General features: G+C 49.3%; 1 protein-coding gene and 1 non-coding gene across 2 annotated transcripts; one reads left to right on the top strand and one right to left on the bottom strand.

Annotated features, from left to right (window-relative positions):
- Positions 1 to 9510: 9510 nt before the first annotated feature.
- On the top strand, positions 9511 to 9702 carry LOC116661034. Its single transcript, XR_004316799.1, has one exon. It is a non-coding gene; the product is annotated as a U2 spliceosomal RNA (small nuclear RNA).
- Positions 9703 to 12990: 3288 nt separating this feature from the next.
- On the bottom strand, positions 12991 to 16727 carry IL31 (interleukin 31). The gene is made up of 4 exons (XM_006178120.1): positions 16712 to 16727; positions 16389 to 16537; positions 14797 to 15087; positions 12991 to 13101 (listed from the first exon to the last, which is right to left on the bottom strand). Exons 1-4 carry the CDS (start codon positions 16725 to 16727, stop codon positions 12991 to 12993), a joined length of 567 nt encoding a protein of 188 aa, XP_006178182.1.
- Between the last annotated feature and the right edge of the window lie 1067 nt (positions 16728 to 17794).

The raw sequence follows: 17794 nt of genomic DNA, 5'->3' as shown, positions 1-17794 counted from the left end.
GTGGGGCTGAGGCACGCTCTTGTCTGATCAAACCCCCACGCCTTCCCCAAGGGAAAAGTTTTCATGACACAAAGCAAGATTTGGGGCCTTGAGAACCAGGGGGCCTAGAGAGAGGTGAGTGGTTCATGGACTCCTTTGGGCTAAGGACCTCGGTTTCTGTTGAGATAATCAGTGGGAGTCAGGGTGGTTCTAACTTTCTGAGCCAGCCCCATGGTACATGTGGACTCGAGAGAGCTACGTGGGGCATAGTTGGAGAGGAAGGTAGAGGCTGGATGCTGGGAAGGGGGGAGCCGTGTGTCCAGAGGGAGAGGCCAGAGCACTGACCATTCCTCAGTGTCAGGCCCTGGGCCACCTCAGGTTCTGGGCAACTCCCAGGGCAGTGCTATGGTGGTTCTATTTTACAGAGGAAGAAGTCAAAGTCATTTCCAAGGTGGCGAGGCTACATGGGTGAGAGTGAGAAGGCTAAACATTCCTTTATCTTGTAAACGGCCTCTCCATCCACCAGAGCCAGAGGCAGGTCCATCAGTTCCCCTCTCCCTTCCCCCAGCACCAAGTCCTGTCAAGTTTTCTCCATCCCCTTTGGCATCATCGCCCAAGTCCAGGCTGCCATCCTCTCTCAAGTTCACGTGACAGCGTCCTCCATCCCTTCTCTGTCTGTAGCCTCTTACGGTCAGCATGAGCTGGAGGAAGCCACAGTCCAGCCACCGGACTCCTCGACTCAGACCTTCAAGGGCTTTCCAGCTGAAGGTCAGTCCACCCTGCCCTGTTTTGCCATCCTGTCCTACTACCTTGCCTTCCCAACTTCATTTTTGCTCTTCTCAGTTCCTTGAACATACCACGCTTTGTTTTGCTGTTTCACTCCAGGTTTTCCCAAGGCCTCTTTCCTCTGCCCTAGCCTTTCCCCGTCTGCACCCCTTTTCCTGGCTAGTCTCTCTTCTTCCTTGCAATCTTAATCTTTAAACGTCAGTTCTCCAGAGACCAGCCCCTTGTCCTCCCCCACGCACAGGCACATGTGTACACACACCCCTGCGCGTGCGTGCATGCACATGAGGGGTCAGGCCCCAGGGAACCGTGAGTTTCCTCCGGACGCCGGCCGTGTTTGTCATCACCATTTATCTTCCCTACCAGGGCGAGGTGCCCTTAGCCACTGCCGTGCCCAGCACAGAACTCACAGCAGGTGCCCAGGGGACCCACCTGCTCAGTGAGCCCTCAGTGTGCCGGTCCACAGCCCAGTGGCAGAGGGTGTGGGGAGCCTGATGAGATGGGCATGGAGGTGAGGGGACAGCTTGAAGGTCCAGACATCAAGCTAAGTAGGTGTCGTGCAAGGTGAGTGCCTATTTAATATAAAACATCGACTTCAGTCATTCGGGTTGTAGATACGAGAACAATCTCCAAAAGACATTTGAAAGCATTTCATTTTGGACATGGACTTGATCCTATAGAACATGCTTTGCCTTCTTTAGTGGTTCTTTTTTGTACGTCACGCTCTGAATTCAGCCTCGTGTAGGGGGTTTGATTCCACTCAGTATGTGCTTTCACCTTTTTATTTCGGAAACTCCAGCATACACAGAAGTACGGAGAACAGTACAGTGAACCCCCACTTACCCATCACCCACTTTAACAACGACCGACTCGGGGCCAGCTTTGTTTGATGTGTACCTCACCACCCCCGCCATTCCTCTGAAGCTAATCCCAGATACGCCGTCCGGATTTCATCTGTTAGTGCTAAATGTGCTTCTGAGTACCATTTCCAGAATTGCATCTGTGCCTGCAGGGTTGGTCGTCTGAAGGCTCCCAGAGGCTTTGTGAAAAGTTACAAAGTCACAGTTAATGAGAAAGCTGGGGAATGGGGAGTTCTGATTGATCAGATTTTCTGTTTCACTGAATCATTAGCTAGAAAACCCTTGTTGTTTAGAGAGGGGAAAGCTTTCTAAGATAAGAGTCTGCTTTCCTGCCTCAATGGGCATGCACAGCAAACAATCTAATCTCTTGATCTCGTCTGACTGATTTTCGCTCCTGGGGGATGTGACTGAACAGGGCTGGTTGGTACCATTACAGGTTTGGGGTGCGGGTGGGGCCTTCCCACCTGCCCCGTCACCTGTCCCCCAGCCGAGTCCCCAGTGCCCCCATCGGCGTGACTGCACCACCTCCCCACTCCCCAGCTTCTGTGAAGCATCTTCGGTTCTGTGTCTCCTCCCCCAGCAGCCGCCTCAAGCTCACCCAGCCTCCCCCTCTCTCCTCCAGTCTTTGGTTGACACGCGTCTGCTGAAGGCCACATCGGAACTCGGGGGACACAACAGTGCTTTTATTGGAGACACGACCAAATCTATCTTGCTACCGAGGGATGGGGGAGGTGCGGGGGGGCCTAAGGAGTCGGGGAACATCCCCGAGTAGGTGGCCCCCGAGCCAGGACCCAGCAGGACCACAGACCACAGGCCCAGGGGGCAAGACCCGCAGGGCAGAGCATGTTTCCAGGGAGGAAACCGCATCCAATCCGACACCTTTCGACCTCCCCTCCCTCCGCCGGGGTTTTCATGGTCCGTTACGTCTTCAGTCTCATGCAGTTTTCTTCTTTACTAACTGGCTTTCTTCTCTCCCAATGACTTCTCAAGTCTCTTCCTTGTCCAGGCTTGAGCCTTCAGTCTCCCCCGCCAGTCACGTGTTCATCCCCAGATACTCTGCACCGTGATACGGGGCATTGCCATCCACCCAGTGGCTCCAGCCAGAAATCCAGGCGTCACCCTGAGTTCTTCCTTCCCTTCCCTCCTTTGATCCAACAGTAAGACCCCTCAGTGGTTTCCCCAAAACAATCGCAAATCCAGCCACCTCTCTCCATCCCCACCGCCATTACCATCTGAACCCTGTCACCTCGCTGGACAAGCAGCTTTCCCAGGTCCCCCCTCACTGCTCTTGCACTGGTCCTCCACAGAGCCAGAAAGGTCTTTTTAAACACACCTGCCATACACTGTGTCTGCTTAAATGTCCAGGGGCTTCCTGTTCATTTAGAAAAAAACCCGAACTCCTCACCATCTGGCTCCTGACTGCCTTGGGCGAGTGATAACCTTTCTAGGTCCGGAAATCTTCACCTATAAAATGTAGGTGATAATTACACCAACCCCCACCCCGATGGCTGCGAGGGTAAATGCACCAGTTTAGTTAGAGTCAGCACCACTGATGTCAGCTCCTTCTGCTCCTCTCCGCCTGTCTCCACTTCCCCACCGCCTTCCAAAGTTCCCTGTGTTTATTAACACGACGCTAAGACCCTCCTCCTTTTTAATACCCTGGAATCATTCTGGTTCTCCTTTCCCCATGGCATCTTGCCTGCCCTGTCATTCATCAGACCCTGTGCTCTGAATTCTTTCTCCAGAATGTGGGCCCAAGCCAGGCGTGGACATAGCGGGAACAGGTCAGGTTCCTTCTCAACGAATCTTCCCAGCTCTGGCCTGCAAAGGTCAGGAGAGAGCTTGCAGCTTCCTTCCACTGTCCCTTTTTCAAAACTCAGCCCCTCCCAGCACTTGAGAACTTAACTGCTTTTCTAGGAAAAAAAGCCCCCACGCGTAGCCTGGTGCTCAGCTCAGCACTGATGTCTCCCATTGCTCCCCGTTCCGGGTTCCAGGCAGAGTGGACTCCCTGTGGTTTTGTGGCCTCGCGCCTCATTTCTTCCCTCTCTGCCTTCGCCCACATTCCCTCCGCCTGGAAGGCCTGGTGCTTCCTCCTCTCTGTCGCCTGCCCGGCCCGGCCCGGCCCGCCCTACTGCGGACTCTGAACTCCTAGTGGTGCTCTATTTCCGCCACTTCCATCACACACCACCTTTTGCTTGGCGCTGTAAATGTCAGCGCTGCATTCATGAAATCACCTCTTCCTAAGGGCAGGACCCACATCTCATTTTATCAGTCATCTACCCTAGCACGAAGCTTCAGTGTCCTGGGCTGGTGATCGAAATCATATCTACCACTACCTGCCACGGGATGATGCAACCACCCAATGAAATAGGCACTACTATTGTACCCAGTGGAGAGATAAGGAAGCTGAGGCTTAGAGTCACAGAACTTGCCCACTGGCACCATCGCCAAGTGCGAATCTGAGCTACAGACCCAGATGTGTCTGACTGTAGAGCCTCCGCAAGTGATAACAGCTGAGGCGCCAGCACCCCCCCCCCCGCCTTAGACATTTTTACATTACCCACTGTCATCCTCAAAAGACCCCATTGGTGGAGACTATTATCCTCATTTTACAAAGAAGAAAACTAAGGCTTACCTTCCACAGTAAGAGCACTCAAGGAACTGGCAGTAGAAGGAAGTTCCTCAACCTGATAAAGGCATCCACGGAAACCCCAGAGCGAGCATGTTTAATGGTGAAAGACAACGCTTTCCATCTAATCTAAAACAGGAACAAGGCGAGGATGTCCACTCTCACCCGGACTGTGCACCCCTGTCCTGGAGGTTCCAGTCAGGGCAGACGGGCAAGACACAGAAACGCAAGACGTGCCGCTAGGAAAGGAAAGAGTAAACTCTCTCTCTCTGCAGATGACATGATGCTTCTTATAGAAAACCCTAAGGGTTATGTGCACATGCAGGCGCGTGTGCGCGCACCCACATGAGAGCTGGTAAACAAGTGCATCCAGATCACAGGACACAAGATCAATATACAAGAGTCAGCTGCATTTCTGGATGTCCGCAACGGACAACCCAAAAATGAAATTAAGAAAACAATTCCCTGCACAATAGCATCAAAGGGGGTAAAATACTTAGGAATAAATTCAATCAGGAAAGTGTGAGACTTTGACACTGGAAACTGCAAAACGTCATTGAAGAATATTATTCAGCCATAAAAAGGAGCACAGGTTACAACATGGATGAACCTCAAAAACATGATGCTATGTGAAAGGAAACAGACACTAAAGGCCACATAGTGTATGATGCCATACATATGAAATATCCAGAATAGGTAAACCCATAGAGCCAAAAAGCAGATTGGTGTTGGCAGTGGGGAGGGAAAGTCAGAGTGTACTTAATGGGTCAGGGGCCTCTTGTTGGGGGTGATGACAGAGTTTGGGAACTTTATATGCATGGTACTTGCAGGGGATTGTGAAGGCACTAAATGCCTCTCAGCTGTACACTTAAGATGATTAATTTCATGTTATGTCAATTTCACCTCAGTTTTTTTATGTTGAAGAAAAATAAAGACCTAAATAAATGGAAAGACAGCCTATGTTCATGGATTGGGAGACAAAATCGCCAAGACAGTAATACTCCCCAAAGTGAGCTGCAGATTCAGTGCAACCCCTGTCAAAATTACAATTACCCTTTTGGCAGAAACGAACAAGTTGGTTCTAAAATTCGTATGGAAATTCAGGGAACCCAGAATAGCCAAAACAATCTTGAGAAGAAGTACAGAGTTGGAGGGCTCACACTTTCCAATTCAAAAACTTACTGCAAAGCCACAGTGATGAAGACAGAGTGATACTGGCATCAAGATAGATGTGTAGATCAGTGGAATTCTATTCCATTGAGAGTCCAAAAATAAACCTGTAAATCTGTTGTCAGATGATTTTTGACAGGGAAGCCAAGACTCGGAAAGAATAATCTTTTCAGAAAATGATGTTGGACTTAGAAGAAAACAGGTGTAAATCTTCATGACCTTAGACTGGTCAACAGTTTCTTAGACTTCACATCAAAAGCACAAACAACCAAGGGGAAAATAGAATACATGTCATCAAAAATAAAAAACTGTGTGTGTGTCAAAGGACACTATCAAGAAAGTGAAAAGACAAGCCATAGAATGGGAAAAAGTTGTAAATCATATAAAAGACAAGGGGCTGGTATCCAGAACGTAAAAAAGAAAGCTCTTACAACTCAACAACAAAAAGACAACCCAATATATACAAGGTCTTGTGGTAGCTCACAGCAAAAAAAAAAAAAAAAAAAGTGACGATGAATATATATATGTTCATGTATAACTGAAAAATGTGCTCTACGCTGGAATTTGACATAACATTGTAAAATGACTATAACTCAATAAAAAAAATGTTTAAAAAAAAAGACAACCCAACTTAAAAACAGATGAAGGATTTGAATCAATCTTTCTCCAGAGAAGATACACAAATGGCCAATAATCACAAGAAAAGACGCTCAACTTCATGAGTCAGTTATTAGGGAGATGCATATTAAAGACCATCATGAGATGCCACGTCACACCTACTAAGGGGGCAATAACAAAAACAAACACACAAAAAATAACAAATGGAAAATAAGTGTTGTTGAGAACATGGAGATACTGGAACCTTTGCACGTGGCCGGTGGGAGTGTAACATGGGGCGGTGGCTGTGGAAGAGTTTGGAAGTTCCTCCAAAAGTTAAACAGAGTTTGTAGGTGGCCCAGCAATTCCATTCAGGGACTTAGACAGTTGTGTGCAAGGATTCAGAGCAGCATTATTATAGCCAAATGTGGAAACAACCCAAATGTCCTTGAATTGATGAACGAAGTGCTGACTAAGCATGATTGAATGTGGAAAACCGTAGGCCAAGTGAAAGAAATCAGACCAAAAAAGGCCACATATGGTATGATTCCATTGAAATGAAGGGGAGGTCCAGAATAAACAAATCCATGGAGGCAGGAAATAGAGCGTTGGTTTCCAGGGGCCGAAGGAGAGGAAGAACGGGACATTACTGCCTAGGGTTTCTTCCGGGGGGTGATGAAAATGTTCTGGCATTGGATTGCAGTGATGGTTGCACAACCCTGTGAATGTACAAAACTACGCATACACATATCTGGAGGCACACTCAGACTACTAAACTGCATACTGTAGAGAGCTGAAGTAATTTGTCTAAGGTTACATCACACATAGTAAGTGGGGGACCAGAAACTGGAACCCAAGAATATCTCCTTCTACACCAGTGCTGTTGGGGGAAGAATGCTTCTAGGGCCCTTGAATAAGTAAACGAATAAAGTCTGGGATCTCAAAGAGCCTCAGAATTGTCATTTTGAATATTCCTTCTCATTATGAAATACTGTCCGTAAAACGGCTGAGGCAAGCAATATTGGTCACTCTGAGAAATCAGTTACACTGTGTAAGGAGTAATCTGCCCTGATGCCTACTTTCGTTGTGCCATTCAGTGAGAAGTCTGAGGAGCAGATGAAGAGCTGTGAACAGTGGACTCCGGTCTAATTTCCGAGATCAGTGAGAAGAAACAACAAACCTTACAAACCTGCTACTCCGGTGGAGAGCCTTGGGGTGGCCAAAGAATTTTGCCACTACCAATACATATAAAACCCTCCATTTTTCACCCACGTTTCTCTGATGGCTAATTCTTTCAAAATTTGACGTTGTGTTCATTTTACTGATTACTAAAATTATATATACCGATTTTATAAAATTTGGAAAATACATAAAAATATAAAGAAAATTACCTTTGTCCCCAAAGATGCATTCTTCCAGTCTTGCTTTCTGTCCATATACAATTATATATGCACTCCCTTAAAAAACTCAGTGGGGAATCATCATAATACAGTTTAGTATCCTGCTTTTATAAACATCATATTTGGAGCACTGTACCATACTATTAAATTTGAGGAAATGATTTTGAATGGCCAAATGATGCCTTCTTATAGAGACACCAGGGTTTTTGTTTTGTTTTGGTGTCTTAGCTGTCCCCTTATCTTTAGTCATTTGGGCACATGGCAGCTGTGAAAATGTGTTTCTCAGATCTCTACTTTGGGAAGCGTAATGGACTGAGGGTCCCAGCTGCTGTGTTCTGAAATCCATCAGCCCATCAAGCAGACTCCCAGCACCCCCACGGGCCTCTCCCAGCCAATGTCAGGGTGGCAGGGACCCCAAGGCTGGCTCACCCCTGAGAGGCACGAGGTTCCTCTGACAAGTGACTTGGAGGATTTCCTGGCAGCATCGCCGATCTCTCTTAGAAAGGCTCTTCAGAGTGCAATGCTGCCCCCACCCCTCCTTGCTTCCCTGTTTCCTTCAGCAGGGACCAGACCCGCCTCTCCCTCCGAGCTCAACCACACCGACCACTTCCCCTCCAGGCCTGTCTGCGGATAGACCTTCATTCGTGGCAAATCCCATCTTGCTATCCCCGCCGCCTCGGCTGGCCTGGACTGACACAGGCTGCTTCCTCTCCTGTTTCCTTGTGTTTGAAGTTATCTTGATTGCTATTGTGTGTCCGTCCTATCCTAGTCACGACCATCTCCTTAGGAAATTGCATCAGGATAGAACACCGAGGCGGGGAGGGGGTCCCCGGGGGGATCTTGTACAAGGCGGATACTTGTTTCCGGAAGTGGCTGAGTAGGCCTTTCACAGCCTCATCATCAAGCCTGATCTCTTGTAAAATCTCTGCTGTTTGGATGGGCAGGAAAAACACTTTCTGTTTATTTGCTTTCTCGGTTACTTGGTGAGGTGCAGCTTGGTTTCACATTTACCCGCTGTTTGATTTCTTATTTTCACATTTAAGCATGTTTCTCTTTTCTTCCCTCTCCTCCTCTTCGTCTTCTCTTTCATCATCTGATTGCCTCTTCTATTTCCTTTTGGTTTTTCTCTCACTTCTTAATTCTCCAGAATAAGGAAACAACATGGCTTAAAAATGTTTTTCTTACAGCTTGCTATTCCCTGCTCTTCCTTTATAACTAGTGTTTAAGCTTTAAAATTTAAGCCCAAAACGTTCCCCCCAAAAAAGTAAGTCATATTATCGTTTGATTGTTTGCTTCTCTGTGACCCTTGATGTTCCTTATTTGTTTCCCTTCCCTGGTGAGTCACCAGCACTTGGTTTTTCAGTGTCATTATTTTCGAGTGTCTCAAGCACAGGACAGACCCTGGAAATCATTTGGTGGAGGAAATATTAAATTTGTCACAAAATACGGAGATCTGCTTCTCTTTTTGTCTCCTCCTGGGTTTTGGCGGATGACCACCAAAAGAAGTTCTAACTGTTTGAGAGTTCTTGTGAGCTGAGTTCCAGGTGACAGGATTCCTCACCCTTGTCACCTATGGTCGTCTCTGTCCTAAGCTGCTGTTGTCAGGAAAGGGAACTGGCTTACTTCCTCTTGAGCAGTGCTTGGTTTCGAGGCGAATTTCTGCCCTTGTCTCCTCCCCCATCTCCCTCTCCCATTTTTCTTGTTTCTTCACGATGGGGTCTCTGTTCGCGTGGACCCCCTGCCTCGGGCCTTGGCGGCCTGCGAAAAATGTGCTGACCCCACGATGCTCAGCAGCAACAGGGAATGAAGCCCCGACAGAGGCTATAACAGGGATGAACCTTGCAAACATGGTGCTGAGTGAAAGAAGCCGGATGCAAGAGGCTGCAATGTTGTATGACCCCGGGTATAGGCAATGTGCGGAACAGGCAAATCCATAGAGGCAGAAAGCGGATTAGGAGCTACTGGAGGCTGAGGGAAGGCAGGAACAGGGAGTGACTGCTAATGGGCACAAGGTTTCTTTCTGGGGTGATGAAAATGTCCTGGAATTAGTGGTGGCTGTGGTACAGTTCTGACTATACTCAAAAAACATCGAATCGCTTCTCAGCCTTTTGGCTAAAATCAAGTGCAGCATCAGCTCTTAGCAGTTTCATATCTGATACATCCTCTTATCCGAGGATGATATATTAAATGGATTTTTGGAGCAGGGAGTTAGAATAGGGGCTTGCTCAGTACCACTCCACACGTGGACCCAGTATTACAGGACCTCAGGAACGGCGCACCTCCTGCGGGGAATAAAGCTGAAGTTTAAAAGTTAGAAAAGAAAACCCAAAAAAGCATTGAACTGTACACTTTAAATGGGTGGACTTTAAGTTGTGTAAATTGCATGTCAATATAGCTGTTAAAAAATAGCAACCCCGGGGCCCAGCCCAGGCCGACTCAGTCAGACTCTTGGTGTCAAACCCAGAAGTCTGTTCTTCACCCAAACAACCCAGCAGGACCAGCCGCATCGTTTGCAGGCTCAGTGCAAAATGAAAGTGTGGGGCCCCTTGTTCAAAAGTCATTAAGAATCTCAAGACAGTGGCAACACAGCATTGAAAGAAGCATGGGGCCCTTCTGAGCGTGGGGCTCTGTGCCGCCGCCCAGGTCGCAGGCCCTCAAGGCTGGCCCCGCAGCCTGGACTCACGTTTGGGATGCTCCATCCAAAGGAAGGAGGGAACGTGGTGAGCAGGACGCCTCTGCGTCAGAAAAGCTGTAGGTGGAGGAGCTGGAAGTACAGGAGGAGAAATCAAAAGCTTCAAGAGAAGGTCTTCTCTCTCTCCAAGAGCAATGAGTTGGTTTTAGTCAGAAGAGCGTGGTTGAGTCCCCCAGCCCGGGGCTGAGTAATCTCCAGAACTGCGGGCTTTCAGTGAAAAAATAAAGGCTGGGACTGCGGCCAGATCTGCGGGAGATCCCGGGTCACTCCATCAGCTGGGCACCACTGACAGACCAACTCGAGCCTAACGGGAGTTTATGGAAGGAAATGAACAAGGGGCCCGTCTGGGGCGGGGTAGGGGGTTGGCAGCCACTGACAACTCAGCGCCTGCTGCCCCGAGACTGGGTCTCGGAGCAATTGCCACCTCTCCCTGCAGCCATGGACTTCCCACCGTCCCAGCTGCTTCATCACCGGGGGTCCCTGACCCAAAGTCTGATGGAGCTGCCAGGGTCGCAGGCTGTGACTTAATAAGAAATGCATATTCAGTCTCTGCCCCCAGTTCCTCACGTGGAGCTCCTGAAACCCTCGTAATTTCCTGAGCTCTGGGGGTGATGAGAGCATCTAACACACAGCTCCTAAAGCCCTTGGAATTTCCTGGGTGGGAGGAAGTCTTGGTTCTAATGCAGTGACTCTTGGCAGCTCCCGGCTGGAGCTGATTCTCCAGGAAGACAGAGCCGGGATTACACACGTGACACTCTGGGGAGGGAAAGGGCCTGGAGACTGAGTTCAGTCAATCATGCCTACACGATAAAACCTCTGTAAAAATCTCCAAGTTGCTGGAGATCGGAGAGCCTCTGCGTTGGCGAACACATCCCTATGCGGGGAGGGTGGCACAGCCCAGCCCCTCGGGGACAGACGCTCCTGTGCTCAGGACCCTTCCAGACCTCACCCCATGTACTTCTTCATCTGGCTGCTCGTCTGGCTCCTTTATGACGTCCTCTGTAATAAACCAGTAAACACAAGTGTTCCCTGAGTTCTGAGACGTCCTAGCAAATTACTGAACCTGAGGAATGGTTGTGGGAAGCCTGGTTTGTAGCCAGGACGGACAGAAGTGTGGGTAACCTGGGACCCACTACTTGTGGTTGGCATCTGAGGTGGGTGGGGGGCAGTCTTGTGGGACTGAGCCCTGAACCCGTGGGGTCTGCGCTAACCCTGGGAGGTTAGGGCCAGAACTGAACTGACGCGTAGGACACCCAGTTGGTGCCCACGGAGAACTGGAGAGTTGCCTGGAGTGGAACCCCCCACCCGTTGGGTGGGAAGTGATCTGTGACGGGGAGAAGCCGTCTTCCTTGGCACCGGTCCCCCCCGCCCCCCCCCCCAGCTGTAGGGAAGGCTAGGAGGGCAAACCTCCTACCTTTCCAGCTTCAGTAGCAGGAGGCAGGCTGCACTTTCCACCAAATGTACGTCTCAGGCTATTCAAACTTAATTCTCAGAGTGAGCGCATGCCAATGAAATACTGATCTCCTCCAGGAAGGAGTCGATCAGCACAGCACGACCGATTCAGAGGACAACGCCAGAAGCTAACATCTCTCTCGCGCGCACGTCTGTTTACCCATCACCAGTGGAGGCAATGAAGACTGGAAGGAAATGCAGAGGTAGACGTTCACCTGGTTGGTGTCCTACAGCCACAAAACCATCACCCCTGGGATCATCTCCTGGAGAGAAATCATCGATCAGTTTTCTACAGGTTCACAGACTCTGCGACCTAATCAATAATAAACCATGACGAATGGAGTCCCAGGCCCTGAAAGCAGTGCTGTCCAGTAGAACTTTCTGTGGAGGAGGAGATGCTCTGCGTCTGTGCTGTCCAGCACGGGGGCCTTCAGCCACGTGCACCTGTTGAGCACTTGAGATGTGGCTAGTGTGACTGAGGAACTGGACCTTTAAAACTGGTTTTTAAAGTTTTTTTTAATTGAAGTCTACTCAGTTTACAATGTTGTGTCAGTTTCTGGTGCACAGCATCGTGCTTCAGTCATACATGAACACACATGTATTCCTTTTCATATTTTATAGGTGACTACGAGATATTGGACAAAGTTCCCTGTGCTGTACAGTAGAAACTTGTTGTTTATCTATTTTATATGTAACAGTCAGTATCTGCAGATCTTGAACTCCCAGTGTATCCCTTCCCACCCCCTTCCCTCCCTAGTAACCAGAAGTTTGCGTTCTATCTGGGAGTCTGTTTCTGTTTTGTAAGTAAGTTCATTTGTGCTGTTTTTTAAGATTCCACATACAAGTGATATCATACGGTGTTTTTCTTTCTCTTTCTAGCTTACTTCACTTACAATGATGATCTCCAGCATCCATGTTGCTGCAAATGGCATTAATTGTTTTATTTGGAAATGAATTTGGATATAGAGCAGAGTTACAGACAGTACAGAGTTCTCATAGACCCTTCTCCCAGCTTTTCCTAAATGTGAAGCTTTACATAATCATGGCACATCTTCAGAACTAAGAAATTAACGCCAGTACAGGCTTAATTTGGATTTTCACCATGGTTTTTCACAAATATCTTTTTCAGGATCCCCTCCGAGATTCCATCCAATTATCTCCTTGGTCTCCCATCTGCAATGATTTCTCAGTCTTCCCTCGAGTCTCCTGACCCTGACACCCTTGAAGAGGACCGGTCAGGGATTTTGCAGAATGTCCCACAATCTTGGTTTGTCCGATGTTTTCTCGGAAGGAGGCTGGGCTGGTGGATCTGGGGGAAGAGGCCCACAGAGGTGAGGGGTGCCCTTCCCGTCGGGTCACCTTGGGGTACCCGAAACCCCCAATGTCACTGCAGGTGGTGTTGACTTTGCCCCCTTGCTCAGGGAGGTGTCAGCCGTGTTTCTCCTCCACCGAGTTGCTGTCTCTCCCTCCGACTCTGTGCTTTAGGGGCAAGTCCCCATCCAGCCCACTGTCAAGGGGACGGGAGTCCAGCTCCATTTGCTGGACGGGGAGCATCAGAGAATTTGTGGACGCAGGTTAAAACCTCCACAATGATGAGTAAGTATGTGTGGGCAGGTGCTGCGGGGCTGTGCGAGTTTCCTGTCTCTCCTGCAAGTCTCCCTGTGAATTTCACCTTCATCTGCGCACCTTGCCTGCAGCAGTCATCACCGAGCTGCTCAGTGGTGGTTTTCTGTTTCCCTCATTGCTTCTACGTTTATAAGTTAGAATTCTGTAGGGAATTTGTCCCTTTCCCCCATGTGTTTATTTCTATCACTACAGACTAGGGCACGTTACTTTCATTCTTCAGAAGGACACGTGGTCATCTTTTGCCTTATTTTCCTGTTTTGGGTAATTTTTCTAATAATAATAATGGTGTCCTTAACGATATGATCAATGTCCACCAGAGCGGGTGTTTTGGAAGGATTGACCAAAACCTTGTCATCAGAGGCTAGGATTTGGGAGCTTTAAAAGCCTGATGTGGGACTGGCGTAGAAATGCCCACAAGAGTAAGACTGAGAAGTCGGAGGCTGAACTGCGTATCTCAGGGTCCGGACCTCATCCGCCTTATACGAGACCTGGGGCAGATCATCCTGTCTCTTTGGGCTTCAGTTTTCCCCCAGTGGAGGTGGAGGTGGAGGTGCTGGTCAACTCAGGATCAGCACTTCTCAGGCTGGAGTGTGCATCTGAGTCACCTGGAGGTTTCGTTCAAACACTGGTTGCAGGCTGCACCCCCAAAGCGTCGATTCAGTAAGTCTGGGGAGAGGGGGAAGGATCTGCATGTATAACATGTTACCAGGTGCAGCTGATGCTGTGGTCCAGAGACCGTGCTTTGAGGACTATTGGTCTGGATGAGCGCTAAGCACTGTTCACAGCTTTGGACTCATCTATTCAAATGATTCCATCTTTGACCCCGGCTATGAAGAGATCACTGGTGGAATGATGGAACAGACCTGTGTGGGAGCAGAGGTGCTAGAAATCCACGGGGAACCACACAGTAGACACCTGGGTGAGTGCCAGGCATGGCACGAAGTGCCTTGAAGACCCAGTCAGTGCCCAGGGAGGGATAAAGTTTGGGCAGAGCGATGGAGAGCAAGCTTGAATCGGGGTCCCACCATGTAACAGCCACGTGGCCTGGGGCAAGTGACAAAGTGACTTCTTGCCTCTTTCCCCACCTCTGAAAGAGGACACGGCCTGACATGAAGAGAATGCCCAATGAATGGTGTGGCTGACAGAATTATTGTCATTTGGAACTAAGCTTGTCTGGTGAGGAGAAACAGCAGTAACAGAAGGAAGGTCCGTGTCCACAGCACGTCCCAGGCACCCGCGGACGGGGTGCACCGCCCAGCCCGGGTGCCCAGCCGCTCAGTCTCACCCACTCAAGAAGTCCAAAACAGACGATGAGGGAAGTTCAATATAATTTATTAAATAGTTTCCAAGGGCTCCTCCCAGGAGGATTAACAATCTCAATACGATAAATAGCAATAAATTAACATAGCTGCCATCTCCTGCCCTCACAAGGGTGTAAGAAGTAAGGTTTAAGTCTTCAGAAGGAAAACGTCCCATAAATAACAAGACTGATAACAATGACATAACTTGAAATTGGTTTCAAGTTAGCTCATACGTTTATATCTCAGTCCTCCCAGGACCAGCCCATCCGAGGCTTCACTGAGATTATCATTGGAATAATTTACTTACTAAGTCAGAATTCAGGCAGTTTGAAAACTGATTTAAAATAGTCAAGATGAATCTTTTCTTTTCAAATTGATCTGTAGGCACAGAAATGTTTGTTTTTGGTGCACGTTGAAATTCGAGTTTGTCGAGATGTTCTATGACCACATCAAGAGTTTGGTTATTGAGTATTGGTTGGATCGCTCTGAAATAAGGCAGGATGGCTGAGCTGTCGAGGTAGTGTGGGGGTCTGGGGTCAGCAGTGAAACACGGCATCTCGTACTGGCTGGATATTGGCACTCCTTTCTCGTCCTGCAGCTGGGGAACAAGGAGTCGAAATGGGTAAGCGTCAGTTTTGCGAAACAGCCAGAAATCCCAACAGTTCACATCTGAGTGCCTCCCCGGCCGGCCCTGGGCAGGGCTTTCCCTTCACCATCTCATCTGGTGGGTGCTACGGTCCTTCGAGGCTGGGATCGCCACTCTCCCCCTTCCCAGAAGAAATGGAAGCGCAGCTGGTTTGCAGAGCTGGTGCAGATCCAGCCCACAGCAGGCAGCAACTCCAAAGCCCAAGCTGATAGCCACGCTCCATCCCGCCTCCACAGCCTCCTGGAATCTGCTCTTAGCTGCCCAGCTGCTCGGCTCAGAGAGGCGGGGAGCAGGAGGGCCCTGGGTTTCCATGGAGCCCTTGCTCTTAGTGACTCTGGGTTAAAATCAGCATATCCCCTGCTCACAGAGGCCAGTTTGTGCTTGTCTGGAAAGGCCTCCAAGATGCCAGGGAGAGTTTATCCAAACATACTAAGGATCCCAGACCATGCCTTCTCCTATCCTTCTTCCTAAGGACTAAGAGCATCTCATAAGCCTGAGCTGCCTAGTCACCTGGGCTGACCACAACCTCGCCTTTGTGTCTATAGAAGACAAGGCTAAGGCTGAAATGCCGGGTGGAAGGGGAGAGCAAGGCCAATTTCACGAATTGTTTCCATGTTTTATTATTTGTTTGTTTAGTCAAAGCTGCCTAAGAGCATCTGTCTTAATCACAACCCTGAGACAGTGAAAGAGTATTTACATTTACGCAGCCTCATACTTTCCCCGCAATGGGTCAGGCTCAGCAGAGCCTCTGCTGGAGGCCAGCTGGGCCCTAATTAAGCAAATCAAAGAGCAAACAGACGCCTAATTGGTTAACTGGCCTTCTCCGCAGTAAGAGACCCTCTTCGTGACCCCCACAAGAACTGCGACATCCCGCGTTCGCTGGGCTGTCACTGACAGCTTAGGCTGGCATCTGCTGCTCCTGGGGTGGGTGGGCAAGATGGCCCACCTCTGGAGACGTGCTACAGGAGGAAAACTCACTATTACTGCAAACCAAGCACATTAGGGACTGACACGCCGACTAAAGCAGATCCTACAGTGCACGAGAAATTGTTGAGCTGTGGGCAGCCTGGGTTAACCTCTGCCTCTGACCCCCACCCTCATGTGGATTCCATCCTAGCCTGCCTGGTTGCTCCTACCCCTTCCTGCAGTACCCACAGCCCTGGCTTCTGGTCTGAAAAGAGTAGGCATCTTCTGGGTGCCATGGAAGGCATTTTAAAGAAATGGCTTGGAAGAAAAATCTCGAGGTCACTTACATAGTTATCCAAAAGCTCCTTAAATGAGATCTTTAACTCCTCGATTATGCCTCGTTGGTCATATGGTTCCGGCGTGTAGGTGGGCACCGTGCGGCAGGACAGGAAGGGTCCCAAACAGCAGAACAGGAACAGGGCAAGTCTGGCAGATCCTGGAGAGAGAGAATGATGCTATGAAGCCAGACGCCCCCACCTGCCCCAGCTTGCGTCGCTTAAGCCGCTGTTGGGCTGAGCCACCTCTGGGCTGACCCCCTGCGTGGTCTTCCTCTCCATCTGGAGACACCAGACTCTCCCCCCAAACCAGCGGCAGCAGGCCGCAGCGGTACCTGTGTGGGAGACCATGGCGGGAGAGAGAGAGGCTGCTTCGGCGACAGCTTCTGGAGCCCAATGTGCTGGCCATGGTCCTCGGGAGGTATATAAAGGGCCAGTCGCAAGGAAGAAGGACCATCGATGTCCCGCCCATAGCAGAATCATTACTCAGCTTTTCTCCAGAAAACACTTTCAAAATTCTGCCACCCAAGGCTGAAAGGAAACGCTGAGGTTACCCTGAAGGTGGGCCACCGCCTGACTCAGTCCAGACGCACACAGGCTGGCACAGGAAGGTGCGCGCGTCTTTGCCATTTCTTCTTGGAAAGAGCTTATTGATTTGACTAGAAGAAACTCTGAAGCCCCAGGTTGACAGGCATCACCCGCAAGGAACATGTGACTCAGAGCAGTCGAGGGGTCAGTGCCCCACTGGGAATTTCTGGGGAGGGTCATGGGTGAGTGCATGTGGGCGTAAAGCTGGTGCGAAGTTTGTAGAATGTATTATCTCTGGAAATTTCTGAAGTGTGCGCAGGCCAGGGTGTGGGGACAGCCCTGATAACCACCATGAATGTGATGAGTCAAAGTCTTCATCTCCACTCCTCTTGGCTTTGAACATCATTGGATTCTCAGTGATGTCTTTGCAACCGCAGGGTCTCAAACCGGAATCTGTGTCCAGAGTTATCTGTTGAAATCACTTATTCGTATTTCGTTGCCAACCTTGACCTTCTCGGGTCTCAGGAAGAAGTCGCACAAGGTCTCTGCCTTCAGGGGGCTGGTGTCCTAGTGCACAAGGGGAAACCACGAGCAACATTAAAACACAGGAATGTACCAGGCAATCATTAGAACATACACATAAAGCAAGGTGACGGGTGAGAGTGATGGGTGAGACACTTCAAGTCAGGTGATCAGGAAGAGTCTCTCCGAGCAGCTGCCGTTTACGCCGAGTCCTGAAAGATGAGAAGGACCAGGTGAGATGTGTAAGTCAAATGTGGAGCTCTGGAGAAAGATGATTTAGTCTAAAATACTGACACCCTCCAAGAGGGAAAGAAATGTACTAGAAAGCCGTATAGTCATGGAACAAGATGAAAAGTGGTTTTCAACGA

Source organism: Camelus ferus, chromosome 32, assembly GCF_009834535.1.
Source record: "Camelus ferus isolate YT-003-E chromosome 32, BCGSAC_Cfer_1.0, whole genome shotgun sequence".
Lineage (NCBI taxonomy): Eukaryota > Metazoa > Chordata > Mammalia > Artiodactyla > Camelidae > Camelus > Camelus ferus.
This window is presented reverse-complemented; position numbering and strand designations above follow the sequence as displayed.

What these genes read in the sequence shown, in the direction of transcription:
- IL31 (XM_006178120.1), bottom strand. An exon ending in AGGAGCTTTTGGATAACTAT is followed by an intron (nt 15,088 to 16,388) that starts GTAAGTGACCTC and finishes CTTGTTCCCCAG; the next exon opens with CTGCAGGACGAGAAAGGAGT. An exon ending in ACTGCCTGAATTCTGACTTA is followed by an intron (nt 13,102 to 14,796) that starts GTAAGTAAATTA and finishes CTCCCCGTCCAG; the next exon opens with CAAATGGAGCTGGACTCCCG.